The following is a 21,485-nucleotide window of genomic DNA, read 5'->3' as shown; positions in this document are numbered from 1 at the left end:
AATCACTGTTCAAACTCCAAACGCAGCAGTCACAATCACCGAATCCAGCGTCAGTGAAAAGTCTGGAATCGAGCAGAGGTTTGATGATGAGCTCAGGCCTCCTCCGTCTCGGGGAAATTGAGGATCTTGCGATGAGCTTGTCGGAGATACTGCTGCTGCTTGAAATAAACCTTAAAAGCCCCTTTAATAGCCACAAAGGCAATGCCACCCTAAGACAGAAAGAGAAATGTCATCAGTGTGAGGATACGCGTGTATTAATCACTGTAACAGTTTTCCAGGATTTTCTCGTACCAGAATGGTCCTCTGAAGATTTGAGTTGACGCTGCTGAACATCAGTTTACCTACGATGGTGGCGATGGTGGGGAACACGAGGGCGCCGCACAGGATGCGTGTGGCAGACACATGATCGGCCAGCGGACTGGCCTCCGCCGGGATCCTCGGCACTGGGCAGCCAATACCTGCGCCGCATCACAGGGCGAGAAACAAGATTTATCAACATTTTTGTTGACAGTTTCACAGAAGCTTGTAATAACCAACAGAAGTAGTGATGAACAGACATGTCAGGCAGTTCAGCTTTCCATCTGGCACTTAAAAATTGACTAAATACTGAGAAAATCACCTTTGAAGTTGTCAGCAATGAAGTTCTTAGCAATGCATATTACTAATCAAAAATTAAGATTTGATGTATCTGTGGTAGGAAATTTACTTATTATATAATCTTTACTTAATATCCTAATGATTTTTGGCATAAAAGAAAATCGATAATTTGGCTATTTCTACAAATATAGCGACTTAAATTAAATTAGTCATCAGACTTAATATTAATATTTAAATTAAATAATACACATAATTATTAAATAATAAACAATCATTATAACAAATAAAACATGATTAAATGTGGATATAAATTAAGATATTATGCAACGATATGTAAAACTATAAAGTATATTAAAAACTATATTGGATATTAGAAATAAACCTATTTTGTAAGCCCAATTTATTTTCAACTTAACAAATCAGCATATTAGAATGATTTCTGAAGAATCATGTGACACTGAAGACTGGAGTAATGATGCTGAAAATTGACAGAAATAAATTACATCTTTAAATTTATTAACGCACAAAAACTGTTATTTTAAACTGCATTAGTAAACAATAAATATTTTCTGTATTTTTGATCAAATAAATGCAGCCTAGGTGACCAATACACACACACACACACACAGAGTCTGTGTTGTCAACACCGACCTGGGAAAATACTGTTGAGGATCTGAAGCTTATTGGAGTATTTCCTCCAGAGGCGGAGCACATAATCCTCCCAGCGAATCATCTTCCCTAGAATTAGCATAACTGGGATAGTTGGTAGACCAATCAACAAGAAGAGAGGGTCGGCTCGTTCCATCACATCCAGACCTTCCTTATGACCCACAACCTGAGAGACAGAGGCTTAAGAATCAAATAACGCTTGTAAAATCATTTCATCTGTGAGTGACGTCTCACCTGCATGACAGTCACCGCGCCGTATGTGACGGCCGTCCAGTAAATAGACCCCACCATGATACCGGCCGCAGCAAACGGACAGGCCTTCGAGATCAACCGGTCTGCCAAATCCAGCACATACACCACCGGCCCTGCACATAAATGCATGTAGTGCATCTTTATAGGAAACTGTAAAAGGCTCTACAGTATATTGCTATTTATATCATCATGCAGACATGAATCTATTTAAGAAACAATATCATAAAACAAGAGATTTTAAATGATAAAAATTAGGTGATATTGAGGTCTGAATCATGTGACCATCACGTGAGGATCAAGCAGTGATGAATCCAGAAATGAGAGAGAAGTGTCTCTGGTTCCCCTCCTCTCCAGCAGGGGGCAGAAGAAGATATTATGATCGGGAACCAACAGGCCATTAAATGCTCTTCTGACTATATATTTACATTTAGTCATTTGGCAGACGCTTTTATCCAAAGCAACTTACAAATGAAAATATATGATCGTTTATCAAAATGTGAAGTTGTCCACAGAAAGAGACGAACACACAAGTAACTGTCGATCAGCCCATTTAATTCACTATGACCATGATGACACGAGCTCTTTACTGTTCTATGCTCGACCTATGATGACTGCATCCTAAATGACTCAGGAATAAAGCTGCACACAGTGGAACAGACCCAGAAAGGAATGAGGAAACACTCAAGGTGGACATCAAGAGGAAATCATGTAATATTTATCGACCGACAACCTGCTTTCCTCTCATCCTATAAATACCCTCCACTGCAGGACAAGTCTCTGGACACTCTGTGTGTGTGTGTGTTGGGATCACTGACCGCTCTCGGGAATATTAATATGTAATATTCTGATGACAGCGCTGGAATCTGGTTCACGTTCTCTCTAGCGCTGCAACGTCAACCTAATGTCTACTGGCAAGAGGAAACACTCAGGCGCTTCTGCTGCCGGCCACAGATTCCATTATTAAGATCATTAAAAAATAAACTCCCCTAAGCAGGAATACATCTGCAGAGTCTATTCTTCCTCGTTTTACACCAGCTTCACTGCTCTGCCAAAGAACGGCTGTGGAATAAGGACTTTCTGTTCCCTACAAACCCTCTCCAGTGCCAGGCTGCGTAAAACAACTTCAATGTGATGTCAGCTGCAGTGGTCTGAAGAACATCTTGAGAGTCAATCAGGAGTAATATATTTGGAAAAAAAAAGATGGTCTTTCACCTTCACAGTTATGGCTTTTCTGAGCAAAGTGGCAGATCTGCGTACCATGCTCATATATAAAATACCAACTAAAGTTCCAAACCATAGTCAGCTACCCACCTAGGGAGCATTTTACTGATTAAAAATGATTCTGAAATTCGTTAAAAAGAATCAGTGACACTCACTACACTATCACATGGCATATATTTTGTGTCCCAATCTTTCTTGACCAAACACATTTAATTCACAAGACAAGCTCGCAATGCAACTAAAGTGGTTTTGCTGTGAAACTCATGTTCACGAGTTATGACATTCGTATCGTCTCGCATTCCTACAGTTTGACAGTTGAACGGAGAGCATGATTGGTGCAATTTCACAGCTGGCCACGGTCACCCTGACAACCGTATCCCAGAATAAACCCGTGGCTGTGGAAAGAGACAGAGAGCGAGAGAGGACGACAGACTGGGCCTCAGGAGGAAGATTATTAGCACAGCGTGAAGAGAAACTAATGCTGTTATACTCTCAACCTGATCAATTTACATAAGAGACGACACACAAGAGGATGAAAAATGACATTTCGTTTCGTGAGCAGAGGATTACTGGAATCACAAGCAAATCCTCATCACCAAAATCAAAAAGAGGGACTTCTCTGGAATCAGGATTGACCTATGAAGTGCAAAAAAAACTAAATAAACAAGTGCATCTATTCAAAACTACCGTAGTGACATTTGATGAAGCCTGATAAAGTCTGAAAGTGCAAGAATGTCACAAATGTCCAGAATTTTGCTCGTCATGTGTGACGTGAAAGTGAGCGCTTTATTATATTTGCAGCAATGGCAGGGCAATCTATCAAATATATTCACTTTCACTACAATCTTGTATCTTTCAAAATGACATATTTTTAAAAGTATCTCTGATGTAAATCTCAAGAAAAATGGTTTTAAAATCTGTTCACGCCAAAAACGTCAACGATAAATTAGTGCTGTCAAGCGATTAATCGCATCCAAAATAAGTTTTTATTTACATAATATATTTACACATACAGAGTATGTTTTAAAAATATTTAAATGTATTTACATGTATATATAAATGTATATTATATATAAATATAATTTAATTTAATATAAACTTACAATTTTTCTTAAATATATACATGCATGGGTGTTTATTTATATATACTTAAATATACACAGAACACACATATTATGTAAACAAAAACTTTTATTTTGGATGCGATTAATTGCAATTAATATTTGACAGCACTAAAATAAACATAACCTCACTACTCTTTTTTTATTTTTATTTGCAGGAAATGAATACTATTTTGGAAGGATGCATTAAACTGATGCATTAAACTGCATAAAAAGTTAATAGTAAAGTTCACGTTTTTAAAATGTTAAGAAAGACTTCCATATAAAAAAAAACTTTATTCATCCAAGAATCCTGAAAAAAAAAACTATGATGTTTTCACAAAAATATTAAGCAGCTGTTTTCAGCACTGGTAATAATAAGAAATGCTTCTAATTGAGTTTTCTTGTTTTCTTGAGGACCATGAGACACTGAAAAAGTTTTAAAAAAAGATACACATTTAAAAAAAGTTATTTTAAATTGTAATATCATTTTACAATATTTTGATCATATAAAGAATGTTGTTGAACAAAAGACACTTCTTTCAAAAAAATTTTTAATTAGGAAAATCAACTAATAAATGGTGTAAAGTTGACTTCATATATTAAACAGGGATCCAAGACACATTTTTAAGAATGTAAACTGACACATGGGTTGTCATACCAAGTTTAGGGAACACGATAAGGTATTCAGCATTGCATTGTGGGCAGGTGACACGTGCGGTGCTGTTGCCCCTCTGTTTCTCATCAACCCAGCGCTGAAGACACGACTGATGAACCCATTTAGTCGAACCACGGCAGCGGCACGGACGCACCCACTCCGCCGTACGGTCATCCTCATCTGTGGCAAAACACACCCAACAACTCCTGAAACACACACACACACACACAGAAACACATCAGTGCTCGGCTCAGTGTTTCATCCAGGCCAAAGTATAACAACTGAATGGTGAAGACAACGTTTGTCATGTAACTGTGTAAAGTTCAAGGCTCCTGGAGCTATTTTTATAGTTCAACTCTTAAAAGTATCAAGGGACAGTTGGCACAAAAAAAAAAACAAAGACAGCCAACCGCAGAGAAATATGGGTCAGTGACTAAGCACAAATGAAACAAGATCATGAACTGAAAAAAAAAACAGGTTATCATTTTGATCTTACTGTCTTTTTAACAACCTAGCTGTCTAAACCAACGCATTCAAGTAAAACTGGTTTTATTTAATATAAGGCCTTAGTATAAGCTGCGAATTACTCAAATGATCAGAACTGCATGCTCAATCACATATAAGTTTGTTTGCTGAGAAAAGCCCAAAATTGTGTATATCATCGTGGCAATCACTGAATAGAAGCAAATATACTGTTGAATTGTTTGCTCTACATCTAAATGACAATGTTTAATGATGATCCTGTAAATAATCGATGTCAAATCTCTGCTGGAGGAGGGATCGAGACTCGGCTGTTCTCTCAGGTTCCTGAGTGAGATTTTCCATTCTGTCTGTTTCTGAATAAAACATGAGGGATAAAGAGCCTCTCGGGTGACTGAAATCAGTCACCTGTGATCATCTCAGGTCCATCAGATGACAATCCCAGACCCAAACAAGAACACACAGATTTGTGCTTTTATGCACCTTTGCATCTTCTTTAAAACATGGCCTGTCTTCTAAAACAAGTTTACCAAATAAACCAGGTTTTCTACAATTAGTATGATGTATTGTTAGTAGATTTGGTTCAACATAAGGCAGACTAACTGAAATAAGTCTGGCTTATTTGGTAAACTTGGTTTATGAAACAGGCCCCTGATCTCAATTTAAATAATATCTCAGGTTAATTTAAAGTGCCCCTATTATGGATTATTGAAAATGACCTTTCATGCAGTGTGTAACAGCTCAAAGTGAATGAAAACATCCTGCAAAGTCTTAAATCTGAAAGTGCACAGTGTATAAAGTTACGGTCTCTTAAAAGAAAGCGTTGACTCTGAATCACTGAAACAAGTCATTTTTAAAATGAATCCCAAGCCATTTCATGTTGATGTCAACATGAAACATTAGTATATTGCCCGCCCAAGGGTTGATATTTTCGCATTGGTCTGAATGAAAATGCCAATTCATTCTTTGCCACTAAGTGCCACTTTTGGAGTGGTAAAATAGCTGTATCCCCAGTAATGCTGTACACAAAGCAGCACTGTGCTCACAAACGCTGCTTTATCAGGCATTACAGGCATGATGAAATGAAAATGAGAACAATCGGATCAATCACTGCAGATTAGCGTCATGCAAAAGAGGGGTTTGGAAAAATTAATCGTTAAACGAATCATTTCAGAGTCGTTGAACAAATAAAGGTAAAAATAAATGCCTATTATAAGATGATGAAAGTGTTTTTTGACCTTGCATGCATGTCAACCTGTTGCTGGGGACTCCCAAAAACCAAAATACGAACCTTTCATAACTTAAAATAGGGGCACTTTAATGTACAAAAATAACTTTTGGTGCTATTTTTGAGGGAAAACATAAAACATAAACTTGGTTAAATTAAGCTTATTGGTATGTAAATACATGATACATTTATTACAAACACAAGTTTTTGCTTCACAATATGTTAATTGAAGGACTGGAATGGATTACTTGTGGGTTATTTTGAGCTTTCTATCAGCTCAACCCCATGCACCCATATACTGCAGAGGATACATTGGTGAGCAAGTGACCTTCAATCCTGATCAAACTCAACTACATCATGGATGGCCTAAAGGTGAGTACATTTTCAGCAAATTTTTAATTTTTGGGTGAACAATTGCACAAAAGCATAAAATATTTAGTTAAAAAAACAAAAAAGGTGGAAGATGTATACCAGTTTTGGGAATGACAAATTACCACTGTTGGGAACGTTACTTTAAAAAAGTAATTAGTTATAGTTACTCACTACTTGTTCCAAAAAGGTAACTGAATTACTCTATAATAAAAGTAACTCGTTACCAGGGAAAGTAACTATTTGCGTTACTGTAAAAAAAAAAAAAGTTGCTAAATGTCAAAGAATTTGTTTGTTTTTTTTTTTAGCAGTTTTCACAAGTCAGTTGAAATAAGTAAAACAGACAGGTGTTCGTACATAACTTTCGATATTCATTGCACGTCAACAGACAGCAAGAATTTTATCCTGCATTTCAAGTATTGTCTTTGTAAGAAAAGTGTTTTTGGCCACTAGCTTTTTAGATGTGTGTGTCAAACATTACATGTACACATTACATGCACGGTCTTGCCTTGGACTACAATGAATTTGAAGTAGTGCTTATATCTCCACCTTGAAAATGCCAACTTTTCATCGGATTGCTCCTGACTCGCCATTTCTGCTGCTGCTGCGAATCTCTGTGTAGCTGTTGCGTGTGTGTGACGCCGCTGGCGTGTGTGTGTAAAAACACTGGCTCTGATTGGCTACCATGAAACACATAACTCTGCCTTAGCCAATCATAATCGCTTATCTCGTTATTAACCCACCTGCTCACTCACTGTGTGAGCCAGGGGTGCGTTCGGATTGCATATTAAATCAATGCATAGTAACGCACCGCATTTAACGTTCAGTAACGTTAACGGCGTTGTAACGACGGGAAAAGTAATTAGTTAGATTACCCCGTTACTGAAAAAATAACATTGTTACCTAACGCCATTCTTTTAAACGCCGTTATTCCAAACACTGCAAATAACAGAACAAGAAAATTATTTTAGATTGTGTTTGGATGAATTCTCTCATAGAGCAAGGACAAAAGACCAGAAGCAATATGTGACCCTGGACCACAAAACCTTCAGTCTTCAGTTGCTGGGGTATATTTTTAGCAATAGCCAAAAAAAAAAAAAAAAAAAACATTGTATGGGTAAAAATTGATTTTTCTTTTATGCCAAAATTCTTTAGAATATTAGGTAAAGATCATGTTCAATGAAGATATTTTGTAAATTTCCTACCATAAATATATCATATACTTAATTTTTGATTAGTAATATGCATTGCTAAGAATTTTAAGGGATTTTCTCAATATTTAGATTTTCTTGCACCCTCAGATTCCAGATATTCTAAAAGCTGTATCTCGGCCAAATATTGTCCGATGCTAATAAACCATACATCAATGGAAAGCTTATTTATTCAGATTATGTATAAATCTCAATTTCAAAAAATTGACACTTAAGACTGGTTTTGTGGTCCAAGGTCACATATGAAAAGTGACAAAATGATCGAAGATCTTCAGAAGATCAGTGCTGTGGATGAAGATTCTTCTCAATCTTCCTTAAGAAGCTGCTTCTACTGTTCCTGTAACTGTGCCTCCATCACGACAACCATCAGAAACATGATCATCACCTGTGTGAAACCCAAGACATCTCACCGTTGCCCTCACTTCAGCACACTTGCATAGCATGGATTTACACACTAAGAGCTGCGTTCATTACGATGCACCGTGAAAGGTCAGACAACCAGATTATCAGCCAATAAACAAGGTAAAACAAATTGTGCTGTGAAACACAATCTGATTTAGGCTTGTTTCCTTCACTCAGCAGGGGTAAAGTTTCAAACTACAGGATATAATCTGCAGTCAAATTCACACAATGATGGCATGATGAGATTTTTAACTGTTTTGTGGGAGAATTTTTTTTCGACGAATCATTGCATTTTTTTTTTTATTAAAAATTGTGCTTTAAACCACAAATTAATAAATAAATACATTTTTTACATGTATTTTAAATGTTTATTTTAAATAAATTAAACAAATAAATAATAAAATACTACTAACACACAAAATAAAATATACACTAATGTCATAAAATAAATACATGAACTATACAAATAAATAAACTACTAATTAATCAACATTATTCTCATTGATTTTTGCAAGAATGACATTCTCCCCTTATGCAAGGTTTAAAAATAAGAATTTTGATGACAAGATTTTTGTTTTGAGGGAGAAAAATCATTCACAGATACGTCAATTATTTCATTAACAATTGTGCTTTAAACCACGAATAAATAAGTTCATAAAATATATACTAATATCATTTTGAAATAACCTAATAAAAATTAAAGTACTGCTAATACATAATCCACTAAAATATATACTAACAATTAAAAATAATAATGATTGATGAATAAAAATATTTAGATTATTACAGCAGCTTATCCCCACATGTGCAAACCAAACAACTTTTGAATAATAAGGCTAATAACACAACTGTGATCATATTCTGTTCACTTCTCTATCTGAAGACACGTGACAGAATTACTCTTCCGCACTTTTTGTGATGACATATATGATGCTTAAAATATCTCCAGCACACCAGACCATTTCCCATTAAATCATATTCCGGGAACAAATGCTGCAAAAATCCCTCTTAGATGCCAATAAGACACTTCTCCACCTCTAACAGATTCACATTACTACTTGAGCTCTTGCAGAATATAGCTCTAGTGTATGAGATACCATCAGGAGGTCAGAAAGTCGATACCGCTTGCCTTTCTTTACATGTTGAGAGCCGGTTACATGACACAGAAAGACAATCTATACAACAGCGAGGGGGTCTCTGGAACTGATATCCCTGATGATAGTTTAAAAATCCTGATCTCTAGAGCCATAACATCAGCTCCTATTTCATACAGGAGTAGTTTTCATGAATTAAGTGGCTACGGTTTCAAAAACAGGAATAAGTCTGTGGAAGTTTAAATGCTTCCTCTTGGCCAGATAATGTCCTCTAATGTTAAACTCCTTGACAAACCTCAAACTAAGTATGAGCAATAATTATATTAAAGCATTGAAAAGAACACAGAGTGTTACAATGACACACTCTCCTGCATGTTCTCATTGCTACACACACAGGTCAGTCTGCATTTAAAGAGGCATTAAAATCTCAGCGCAATGAGTTTATTCATTTGGCTGTGGTCACATGACTGTGATGATCTTCCAGCAACTTCAGTGAGTGAAAGTAGTTGTCGAGCATCAGAAGAAGAGCTGAGATCACAGACGTTACTGACACAAATAGAGCTGCATCGATTAGGACATTTTGTCTGGCATTAAAGCGACTGCATTTTTATTCATTTCATATACCAGCTAATAGAACTATTAATATAAACCTTAAACTAATGTATTTATACTGAACATGGAAGCAAGCAAATTCCTGATTGCCTAAATAATGCACAGGGTAAATAAATAAAATATATATATATTGTGTAGTAAACGCTGCTCTATGTGAAATCATGCACGTGATGGAATTTAAGGCTGATTAGAGAACTGGCTTTACTGACAAAATGCACATTAATTATTGGCCGATATTTATCATGCACCCAAAAAAAAAAAAAAAAAAAAACTGCTGCTTAAAGTTTGTCTCTATTCCACAGAACCAAATCTGTGACTAGCTTACAGTTGGTGCACCGGTCAAGCACCAGCTACATTGCAGTTCATGTAACTTCAGTCACTGTTTTCCAGTAACTCCAGTCATCTTGAACTTGTGGTCTATATTTGTTCTTGAGTGGTCACCCTTTCCCCTGTAGTCAGAGTCACAAGACCCATCCACAAGATCACGTTTCACCAGCTAATGTATAAAGCCAGAATTACTACATAGAATTACCAGCATTTCTAAAAAATCTAGGCCTATACGTCTGTTTTAGTGCAACAGTAAGTCACATTTTGACTGAATCAGTTTTGCACAAACATTTTCTTCAGGAAACGTTAAAACCTAGTGGAATATTAGCAATTTATTAAAGCCAGTTTCCACAATGGAATATCTTTTCTTGCAATTTTTGAGTTTACATCTCAAAATTCAGACGGAATTGCAAATTCTAAATTCAGAATTGTAAGGGAAAAATTCTGCACCAATAGCCTTGTGGTTATAGCGCCGACAATGAGCTGTAAGATAGAAACTCACAATTACAAGGAAAAAGTCACAATTGTGAGACAAAGTGACAGTTACCTTTAAATAAATATTTTTTTTTTCCCAAGGCAGAAATGGGCTTCCAAAGCAATTAGCATGGGCACCATGCAATACTGCATTTAATTGACTTTCAAACAGAAACATAACACCAAAGGTCCAAATGATGGTGGATTATTTCCAGACACTTTTCAAACATGACTCAGACACACATTTGTTTCATCCATGATGATGTGGAAACACATCAAAGCTGGATGGGAAAAACAGTAAGACAGAGAAAGTGAGGTTTAAAAACAGACAAAATAAACGGAGCCAGCTTTCTGAATACCGACGAGAACAAAAGAGGGTGATAGAGTGTCTGCCACGTAAAGGTCAGGATTTAAGCATGAGCCCATCTTTTCTACATTGCACAGAAAGCAGCTGCGGGTGGCAGGCCTCGATAAGGCCACGTTTTGGAGTCTGATAGAGCTGTGACGACTATCTGCTTCCACACAGACCTGTGAAGGTTGTTGCCTCAGTGACGGACATTAGAGAAGGATGCAGGATCCATTTGAGAGAGATGAGAGCTTTTACCATAACAACTGACACAGATATGTCTGCAAACCGGCTAATGTGCCAATAAACCGGTGTACACACCAGCTAGTCCAGTTCTTTCCTCTCAACGCCTATTTCCTCAGATGTAAACACACATATGAGGTGACAACACGTTCACATTTACTTCCATTCAAAAGATTGGGCTCGGTGAGATTTTTAAATGTTTTTAAAATAAGTCTCTTAGCAAAACTGCATTTAATAGATCAAAAGCACTGTCAAAACAGCAATATTGTGAAATATAATTGTAATTTTATGTGAATAATTTTGCATGCGAGTATATATTTTAAAATGAAATTCATTTCTTTAATGCAAGGCTGAATTTTCAGCATCATTACTCTAGTCTTTAGTGTCACATGATCCTTCAGGAAAAATTCTAATATGTTACTCAAGAAACATTTTTATTCATATAAATGTTGAAAACAGCTGGACTGCTTCATATTTTTGTGGGAACCATGCTACATTTCTATTCAAGGTTATTTGATTAAGGACATCCTAAATCCAAAGAACTGCAACAGAAATTATTGTAAGTGTCTGTCTTTACTGTCACATTTGATCAATGTCCTAAATCGAAGCTAAATAAAAATAGGAATGTCTTATAAAAACTGTGAACTGTAGTGTATATTAATATTTATAACATTATACAAAATATTATATTTTATTTACAATATTTATGCAATATTTTACAGGTGATTCAATGACATTTGAATTTTCTTCTCAAGAAAATGCATGATATTTCTATTACATATATTTTTTAGGTTTCTTAATGTCAAAAGAACAGCATTTATTTGAAGTAGAAGTATTTTTTTACTGTCATTTTAGATTAATTTAATACTTCTCTGCTGAATAAAAGTATTAATTTATTTCATTTTAAATAGTAAATATATATATATACTAACATATGAAAGTTTAGCAGTCTTTTTTTTTTTTTTTGGACTGGAAGGAGAGATCCGCTCAATTGTGTCCCATCAGCTGGCCAGTGCACTCTAGTTTATTTTGCAAGTGCTGGCCCTCTGGCAAACAGGACAACAAAAACATGGACAAGGTCAGGACACCAAACAGCTCGACCCTACACAGTGACCCAATGAATAATTACTGAAATGAGAACTTGCCCATGTCATTTACCAAAAAATGCTCCTATATATAGAAAATCTGCAACTACATGGAATATTCGACTGCTTATTTATGACCCCTGAGGGTCAATCTGGAAAAAAAAAACTGACCACAACAACAGTGCCATTATAAACTTCTCCAGGACACACTGTCCTTTGTGTTGGGTTCATTAAAAGTAAAAGCTCATAATACTTAAGACCAACATCACGCAAGTCATGAGGCAATGGTTTTACCATGAACCTTTCCCAAATCATCTGCTGGTGTGCAAGGCAGATCAAACAGCCAATCAAGCCTCTTATTTCTGTTTTACTAAAGGAATATTCTGGGGTCAATACGAGATAAGCTATCATACACGAGAAATTATTTCAATTTCAAAAATGGTTAATTAACATATTACAAAGTCTTATAACTGAAAATAAAAAAAACTTAAAGCCAGTAACATATGCACTCACGTGACACATGCTAAGAATTAAAAAAGCTTAGGAATCAGGAATTACATTTATTACACATAACCAGTTACCCCACTCGGACAATTATCATCTTTACAGCTCACATAATAAACATTTCTATAAGTAGACTTACTATAAAAAAACAAATTTAATAACCCAATATTTAAAATAACATTAATGCGTATTAATAATTTTTTTTTATTAACAAGATCATAATTACATGTATAAGACAAACATTATACATGATATAAACAAACATTACACATGACATAAACAATATGTATGTGTACACAGTGAAATTTTCTAAACGCTTTAATATTTTAATATAAATTTGTATGTTTTAATTGCTTTTTGTTTCATAGAAAATCATATAGTATCAATATAATGCTCCATTTCCTTCCTAAAAGAAATAAAACAAGGTTTTTTGCACGAGAACTTACATTTGTGAATATGAAATTTTGCATGTAAAAAAATAAGATTTATCGTGTTGATTTTTTTTATCATGTCATCGTGTTTTTCTTTGCTGTTCTCCAACATACCAAATAATACATATTTCCATAATAAAAATATATTGATGATCAATATTCTATACAATTAAATCACATACATTTTGCCAAAATAGTTTTACAAAAGGGCAGTTTTTAGGGCAACTGACACAAAAAGAGCAACTAATATCAAAACCAGATTTGAATTTTACCAAATAATGTTTGGCTGGCTAAATACTGTGTATAATTTTGAATGATATTTCCTTAACCTTGTTTGTAATTAAATATTGATTAGGTATTAACCGATTCTTTTTCCAAACAATATTGTCTGTCAGGCGATTCCAACATGAATATAATGCCTATTAATAATACCAATACTGCATATTCTGTTGATGGTTAATTAATATTGTGTCAGTTCTGCTTCTGCACATCGGTTTCCTGACACAAATCAGTGTGTTATCAGACGTTTAAACAATAGATGGATCTTTAGAACAGGAGCTGTTAAACATAAACAATCTAAAAAGTATATAATCAAAAGAGCAAGACTGAATCAAAACAAAATTAAAGGCCAAATGAAGGACACGCCCCCTCGCCATAGACGTCACATCATGTAAGTAACAGACTACACCTGCAAACAATCACTCATTAACTACTCTAACTGTTCTTTATGAATATTGATCTAGGTTTAAGAATATTTCGAACTATATGAAAGTCCACAAACGCCTTTACTGACAGGTTGATAAGTAGCGGATATTAGCCGTTTGTTTACATTGCATTAATTTCACTCACCTGTCCACAATCTGCTGCATCACAGCCGCTCCCTCTTCTGCCATATTCACATGAGTCCACACACTTAATTAATGACAGGCCGCGGGGAATCTTAACGCCGTGCTAAACACGCATATGAGCGTCTTACTGTCAGTAAACAACGGCTGAAATCTGATTATAAACCATTGAGATCGATTAACATAACCCGATCTAGTAATGAATATTCATAAATGTCAGTAATTCCAGAAACACGCAGCGACTCCATTGACTGCGCGTGAGAAAACGCGGACGCAACTACGCGCATGTGAGAGCGTTATCTTGACTCTCGCGAGAGCACGGATGCACTCTGGGACGTGTAGTCTTATGTCGTGTAGCCAAAAATATAAACATTTATGTTCTCGCAGAGGCAGGCAGCCTAGAGCAAGAGGGACTACGCCTGCTGGAGCAACATGAAGATACATATTTGGCTTCAGAATACCTCGTACTGTGGTAAGGAGAGTCAACATATTTCAGTACAATGAATAAATGATTAGAATACATATTTTATTTAACATGGCAGAGCATCCAGAAAATAAAAATAACATGAGTGAGGGCTTCATTCATTTGCCTTTTCATATGGCATATGGTAAGGTAATTATATGGTGTTTGTTTATTGCTGATGTGTTTAGGATTTTGATCCTTTCTTTTGTTACTTTACCTTTTATTGAGTTCATTGCTACATTTAAATTTAAAATTGAGACTTAAAGTGACAAGCATCTTCTGCTATTCTCTGTAAAATTAACTCTACTATTCTTCTACAGGAAATGCCCCAAATTTGACCCACATTGGACAATTTCAAAAAGGCATTTTATAATATTTTCTGTATTTCATATTAACTTATTTATTAGTATTAGTCAATAAATAGATATCTTAGAGCTATAATTTAAGGTAATTATTTCATAAATGAATTTCTATTATGACAGGAGCAGTGAATATCGAGCCATGTAGCAGATTTGCATATTTATTTTGACATTATCTTGATATTTGATTTAGTACACTCTTATACCAATTAGCCTATGCCTAAGTCATGTGGATCTTTAAAACTTTATTCTTTCATTAATTATAGGTCATTTAAACATTTTCACTCCAAACAAACCTTGCTTAATATTGGGTTATAAAATGGATAGGTCTTGTCCTAGTTTTATATTGTTCAGTTCAGCATTTTATCGTGTTAAAATCCACAATATATCAACATCAATGACGAAAAACCTGTTCATCATATAACTGTCCACCTCCTATATCATATTGTTTTGTTGCATATAAAAGTTCTGTTATATCAGGTAGGCTAATATTCTTCTATCGTAGGGGGGGGCAATACTTTGCTAAATAAAATCATATTTTATTTAAAAAATAATATATTGGGACTATATACTAAAGGGTTAAACTGTGACTTGCATGTTATATTATAAGCTTTACAACACGTCATATAGTGTGTTTGATGGCTGTGATGACCGAAAAACTACAATTCCCACAATCCCTGAGTGCATCAGCCATGCGCCGCAGTCAATCAGCTGTTGAGACGACTGCAGAAGGGCAGCTCATCTGTCACATCAAAAGCCAGGCGAGACAAGCAGAAATAGCCCTATTTACAGAATCCCAAAAGGTGCACGATAAGGTAAAGTCTGATTCATGCACAGCGGGGAAAAAGAAACCAAGATAAAAAAAAAAGGTCAACCCATATGCATGTTATGTGTGTTTAATATAGCTACTCTATGAGTTGTGTGCGGTGGATTAAAGTGTTGGATTTAATTTATTTCCCTTTCTATTTACCCGGTGCATTTTAGAAATGTATATATAGAATTATAATATGCGTGCATGTGTTGTGCCGATATAAAGCAATATTTTTTTACTGTCTTTTAGAGTCAACGCATGCTCTGAAGTGATGATTTCTATAATGACCTTAAATATGCAGCTCTAATGCTGCAAAACGAGGATTAACCGACGGGATATTTGGCAGAAACGCTCTTCATCTCGATACGATCGTCTATTCTGATTAAAATTTGATTAAAAGTCGAGTTCATAAATCCACGAGGCGCTGAAACTGTCGCATTCTCGGCCTGTTTTTCATGGGAATATATTTGGCATCGTAGAAACCCTCAAGAGGTATGTAGAAACTGATATACCCTACTTTTTCTTCCCATATGGTTAAATATCTTTTCGCTCGATCTTTTTTGCATAAGAAATTGTTTGCTTAACCCTTCACAAAATTAGTAAACAATAAACGAGTTATCTCCTAAAGGGTGCAAAATGGAGATGTGTCTCGGATGTGTCTCAATATTAAGTGGCTAAAAGCCATGAAGTGAAAAAAAAATTGTAAAAAAAAATAATAAAAAGCTTTAGGGATTTCTGTTGCGTAGATGTTTTGTGCAGCACTGCTGGGTGTAACCCAAGATCCTGCAGCAAATATAACCTAGTTGCTGAGCTTTGCCATGCTCTGTTGTACACCAAGTCAAAATGTCTGAGTAGCTAACAAACTTGTGCTTAGAACTGTACATATTCTTTCTTACTAGACGGCTATGCACTTTAGCCTATTGATTGTATGAAAAAACTAAATAAGATGCACAATAATTTGCACAACATATATTGCACAACATATATTACAATAAATTAATACATTTGTAAGAATAAATATGTACTAGACATCATAAATACAAACTATCGTTTGACAAAATACCAACGCACAACAGTTATTGCACATTAGGGATGAAGTCACCTGAAATATCAGCATGCATTTTGTAGCTAATGCACTGAATCAGCAACATTAGTAGGCTTAGCTGCAGTTGTGGTGTAAAACTACAGTACACTTTTTGCACGTTTGTATTTGGCTAAGTAGCTGTCATTCGTCAAAATTCAACATCGATAACTGTAAACAAATGACTCGGCAAACCTCTTTTCCTCATTTATTTATGCGTGTCTCTTTTAACCTTGCTGAACGACGCAGCTATATTTATTGACGTATGCAAATTGAGGGGCGGGGCTTGTGAGGAAAAAACAGGAACAAGAATCAGTTTCTCATTTCTGTCTGGAGTTCCAGTGGGAGAAAAACGATACGTGGCGAAAATTGGTGAATATCGGTGACCTCCGAGCTGTTCTCTCCTTTATTTGTGTTGCCAGGGGGCTAAACCGGACTTCAGACAGATCCCGATAGCTACATGGCTGATCAGAGGCTCCTTAATAATCAAAAACTCCAGTCCGATCGCTGTGATCAATAATAACTGATCATCTGTGTTTCAGCTCAAAACATGCAGGATGATTTACTGATGGACAAAAGCAAAGCTCAGCCTCACCAGCACCAAGAGCCCTTAAATACAGAGCCTCCATCCACCACCCCGACCCCCTCCGAGCCTCCGGTCCCGGACGAGCAGAACCCCGTCGGTCACTCCGAGCGGCTGGCCATGGAGTCTCCGGTGTTACCGGGTTTGGGTTTCCCGCAGGATTCCTCTCTCTCGCCGTCGTTCGGCAGCACTTGGTCCACCAACGCCGTAGACGAAGGCTTTTTCCAAGGGATTCCGTCGGTAAACGGGACGATGCTTTTTCAAAACTTTCCCCATCACGTCAACCCGGTTGTCGGAGGTAAATTTTCCCCGCAGATGAGAAGGTCTCCGCTGAGTGTGACCCAGAGGAACCCCTACAGCCACCAGACGCTCATCAATAAAGTATCCGCGTCCTCGTCCGCCTGGAATAACCATCAGAACGCGGTGTGGAGCTCCGCGGCGAACCCCTGGAGCGGCAGAGACCCGCGGAGAGCGCTCGGGCTCGGCGTCCCGTCTCAGCTCAACCCCGTCTCCCCGACGAAGAAGCCCTTCCCGAGCAATGTCATCGCGCCCCCGAAATACCAGAGACCCGGTGCCCTGCAGAAACCATGGATGATCTCAGAGCCGCCGGAGACCTTCAGAACCGACAACGGCAACAACATGCTGCCATTTCAGGTGAGATTAGTCAGTATTTAACACATTGTTCATACATAAAAGTCAGAAACGTATAGAATTAGGAATAACTTTTTTTTTTTTTTTTTTTTACTTATTTTTAGATAGCCTATGTGAATATAGTGATGATAATGCATCAAAGTATCCATAAAATACAGACATCGAATGTATCATAATGTTTGAATAACATTAACGTAATTTATCATAAAACGTCATTTATAGACATGCTACATTATAAAAACATACATTAAAAACAGTTATACATATTAAAACATAATGCATTGTTTATATATAAAAACACAGAAAGCTGTACAATTAGCAATAACATTTTAATAATATTTGTATTTATTTTTTATATAGCCTATAATTGTTATTGAAATTTGTGAATATAGTGTAAATAATGCATCAAATACATAATGTATCATATTGGTCATAAACAATTTATAGACCTTACATTATAATAATACATCAAAAACAGTTCTACATAATAGATTCAAAATAAAACGTTGTAATTTTTATTTGTATGTGTTGAAGGATATGACTGTGTGACCAAATTTCTACAGATGAGACTCATAACTTTATGTATACAATACATATAATTCAGAAATACATATTATTCTGATATCTGTTATGTGTTTCTCTGCATTGAAGGATTTGACCGTGTGAACAAATTTCTACAGATGAGATGCAAAATTTTATGTTAACTTGAAATACCTTTTTTTCTGATATCTCTTATGTTTCTCTGACTGTAAGGAAGAGTTGTTTTGAATCATTCTCCAGCTGTTTCTATAAATGTCATTGTAAGGTGGAAGGGTTCAAATTCCCATCCTAGGCTCTCCTGCAGCGCCTTTGGGGGGTGTTTAAAGGGAACACCACTCAAATCTGATTGGTGCTTGTTGAGTGAGGGGGCGGGGCCTTCTCTTGCTGTCATGAAAACATTATTGCATACTGTTGACCGTGATATTCTCAGATAGAGGACATTGATATTTTTGTTTCAAAAAAGCAGATTTCTTAGTTCTTAAGGGAGTGGAAGCATTATCAGATTCTGCTGTATTTGATAGAATGATTTTTTTACATGCTTATTATTTTACTTTACTTTTTATTTAATTTAAAAACACATTAATGAGTCATGCACACAGATAAAACTGGCTTTGAGCATGTGAGGTTCATCTTAAATTTCCGATTTCAAATATCTTCATGAATTTTGTGTATTTTATGTACTGATTCATTTGGATGTACACCTTGGTGTTCTTAATTAAATTGCAACACAAATATGACAATTCCAGCTGACCACTTATGTTTTTCACATGAAAAGTGTTATTTTATGTCTTGCACTTTTGCCCATAATGCTGACAGCTTTCTGATATTGTATATCAGTTTTGTCGTCATCACGTGAACGTCTGCGATGCATACATACAATATACCCTCATAGAAAACAAACCATGGGCTTTACATTGAAGTTAATGCAAAGTAAATAACGCAAACCAAAAAAATATAACGAATAAACAAATTTAAAGTATTTGACAGACCACAGTTTTAGGAGCAAATATAGTTTTTAGTTTAGTATGTAAAAATATAAGGTATGCAAACAGGCTGCCGCAATACAAGATGTGGTATGTGTGTGTGTTTTTAATGCTGAAATATGTGTGGCTCGTGTCTGATAGGGACTGAAGTGAAGAGCTCAGCGTTTTGATTGCTCATGATTTTCACAAAGTGGGCAGATTTTTATCTGGAACCTGAGAGGGGAAATATCGCTTTTTGAATGCTCAGCCAGTTGCATGACAATGGGCTCGATGTGCAAACAATGTGCTTCCCTCGGTTGGCCTCTGCTCACTGCCGTATTCATCCAGACACTTTCACCGACTCACTCTCTGTCTCACTTTTCCTCTGTTCTCTTGCTAATTGTCTATAACGTGTTTGATTACATGCAATCATCTCACCTGATTAGTGTTAGACAGTATGAGGCAAGGGGGAACACTGAGCTAGAGATGATGATCAGAAGTCATGCGGCACAGCACAAGTTTGAAATTCATAGTGATTCTGATAAAGAAAATAGATTATGTTGTTGTCCTGAGTGAATTTCTTTTATTTTTTTTATATGTTTGTTCGTATACTGTGAATGTAAAAATTTGCTACAAACTGACAGTCTGTTCAGTCTGACCAAAAAATTGGCTAAAGCTGACTTAACTCATCAGTTCTGTCTGGAAATAAAAGTTGCTTTTATAAAGATTTAAGATCTTTGTCATCTGTATTTCAGTACAGTGGAATTCTTTCTCTTGAAAAGATGGGATAGAAAGGCATAGAAACAATATAATAAACAATATGCAAGACAGAAGACAATAAATATTAGAAAATGAGCAATAAGAGACAATAAATATAATAAGCAACAATACATCTCAGCAACTGGAAACCGTATACAATACAAGTACCTAAAGTGAGCACTTTTGAGGAAGAATTTTTTTTTAATATATATATATATATATATATATATATATATATATATATATATATAATCTGTATTTAGTCGCCTTTTAAGAGACAGAAATTCAGATCATTTATGGACCAATGTTAATTTGCATTATTTATATATCTTCATAGTATTTTTTTTTTTTTTAATTTTGACTCGCCTTTTATATTTGCAGTTTTCATTTTACTTTTTATGATGTTTTAATAATTTTATTATGTGCTTTTGTTATTTATTTATGTTTACTATTTCTAATTAACCTAATATCTGTCATTTTAGAAGTTCAGTGATTAGTAGCCGAAGCAACATTTGTCATTTTAAATGTTTCTAATTTTTAAACATATTTTTTCTTAATGTTCCATTTAAATGTAATTTTATTTTAGCTTTATTTCAGTTAACAAAACTAATTTTTAATAGTTTTAGTTGACCATAACAGCACTGTCATGGAATGGATTTGAAATGTTGTTGTTTTTTTGTTGTTGTTGTTTTTCATAAATGACATGTAAAAAAAAACGAAAACTGTGGTTGTTCACTTTACATATCAGTCAGGCAGTTTCTTATTGTCTATTTGGGTGGTTCCTGGTCAAAAATAAGATATCTTATCATCTTTAAGATAATTGCGTGACTCAACTTTAACTCTTTTGACCTTTGGCCCAATCCTTCTGTCTTTCAGGAAAGGAATCGCCCCTTTGACCCATTCAACTTGCAAACTTTGGAGAATTCCTTAATGGACATGATTGGGACAAACCGTGACAAAGGTAAACCTCACCCTGCTGCTGGCCCACTAGTAACTATCACTGATTTTATATGGAGGAATCATTTTGCAGGTTAGGACTATTTATACATCCATGCTTCTCTGTTCTTTTGATCTCAAAATATGCAAAACACTTAGCTTCAATTATATTTGTTTGTTCTGGTGTATTTT

At 35.6% G+C, this 21,485-nt stretch overlaps 2 protein-coding genes across 4 annotated transcripts in view; one reads left to right on the top strand and one right to left on the bottom strand.

The window, feature by feature from the left end:
* Positions 1-14,399, bottom strand: marchf5 (membrane-associated ring finger (C3HC4) 5). Its single transcript, XM_059565815.1, has 6 exons — positions 14,153-14,399; positions 4,501-4,703; positions 1,501-1,631; positions 1,249-1,432; positions 292-458; positions 1-209 (listed from the first exon to the last, which is right to left on the bottom strand). The coding sequence occupies exons 1-6, from the start codon at positions 14,194-14,196 to the stop codon at positions 93-95; spliced, it is 846 nt and encodes a 281-aa protein (XP_059421798.1). The 5' UTR covers positions 14,197-14,399; the 3' UTR covers positions 1-92.
* A 41-nt stretch (positions 14,400-14,440) lies between these two features.
* cpeb3 (cytoplasmic polyadenylation element binding protein 3) overlaps positions 14,441-21,485 on the top strand; it is a 28,638-nt gene continuing 21,593 nt past the window's right edge. The window contains exons 1-4 of one of the 3 annotated variants that reach the window (XM_059565814.1): positions 14,441-14,620; positions 17,405-17,685; positions 17,761-18,099; positions 21,234-21,318. In XM_059565814.1, coding sequence (XP_059421797.1) covers positions 14,581-14,620; positions 17,405-17,685; positions 17,761-18,099; positions 21,234-21,318 — 745 coding nt within the window. In that variant the 5' untranslated portion in view covers positions 14,441-14,580. Of the gene's footprint in view, positions 14,621-15,634; positions 15,786-16,115; positions 16,274-17,404; positions 18,100-21,233; positions 21,319-21,485 lie in introns of those variants that run through there. The other 2 variants (XM_059565812.1, XM_059565813.1) reach the window with 2 other exon arrangements.

The sequence above is a fragment of the Carassius carassius genome, chromosome 14 (genome assembly GCF_963082965.1).
Source record: "Carassius carassius chromosome 14, fCarCar2.1, whole genome shotgun sequence".
Classification (NCBI taxonomy): domain Eukaryota; kingdom Metazoa; phylum Chordata; class Actinopteri; order Cypriniformes; family Cyprinidae; genus Carassius; species Carassius carassius.
The sequence above is the reverse complement of the archived record's forward strand: the minus strand, read 5'-3'. Positions and strand labels throughout refer to the sequence as shown.

Coding starts and splice junctions, on each gene's coding strand:
- marchf5 (XM_059565815.1), bottom strand. CDS start 14,196: ATGGCAGAAGAGGGAGCGGCTGTGATGCAGCAGATTGTGGACAG. Junction 4,704..14,152: donor ATGCAGCAGATTGTGGACAG/GTGAGTGAAATT, acceptor TGTGTGTTTCAG/GAGTTGTTGGGTGTGTTTTG. Junction 210..291: donor ATCTTCAGAGGACCATTCTG/GTACGAGAAAAT, acceptor TTTCTGTCTTAG/GGTGGCATTGCCTTTGTGGC.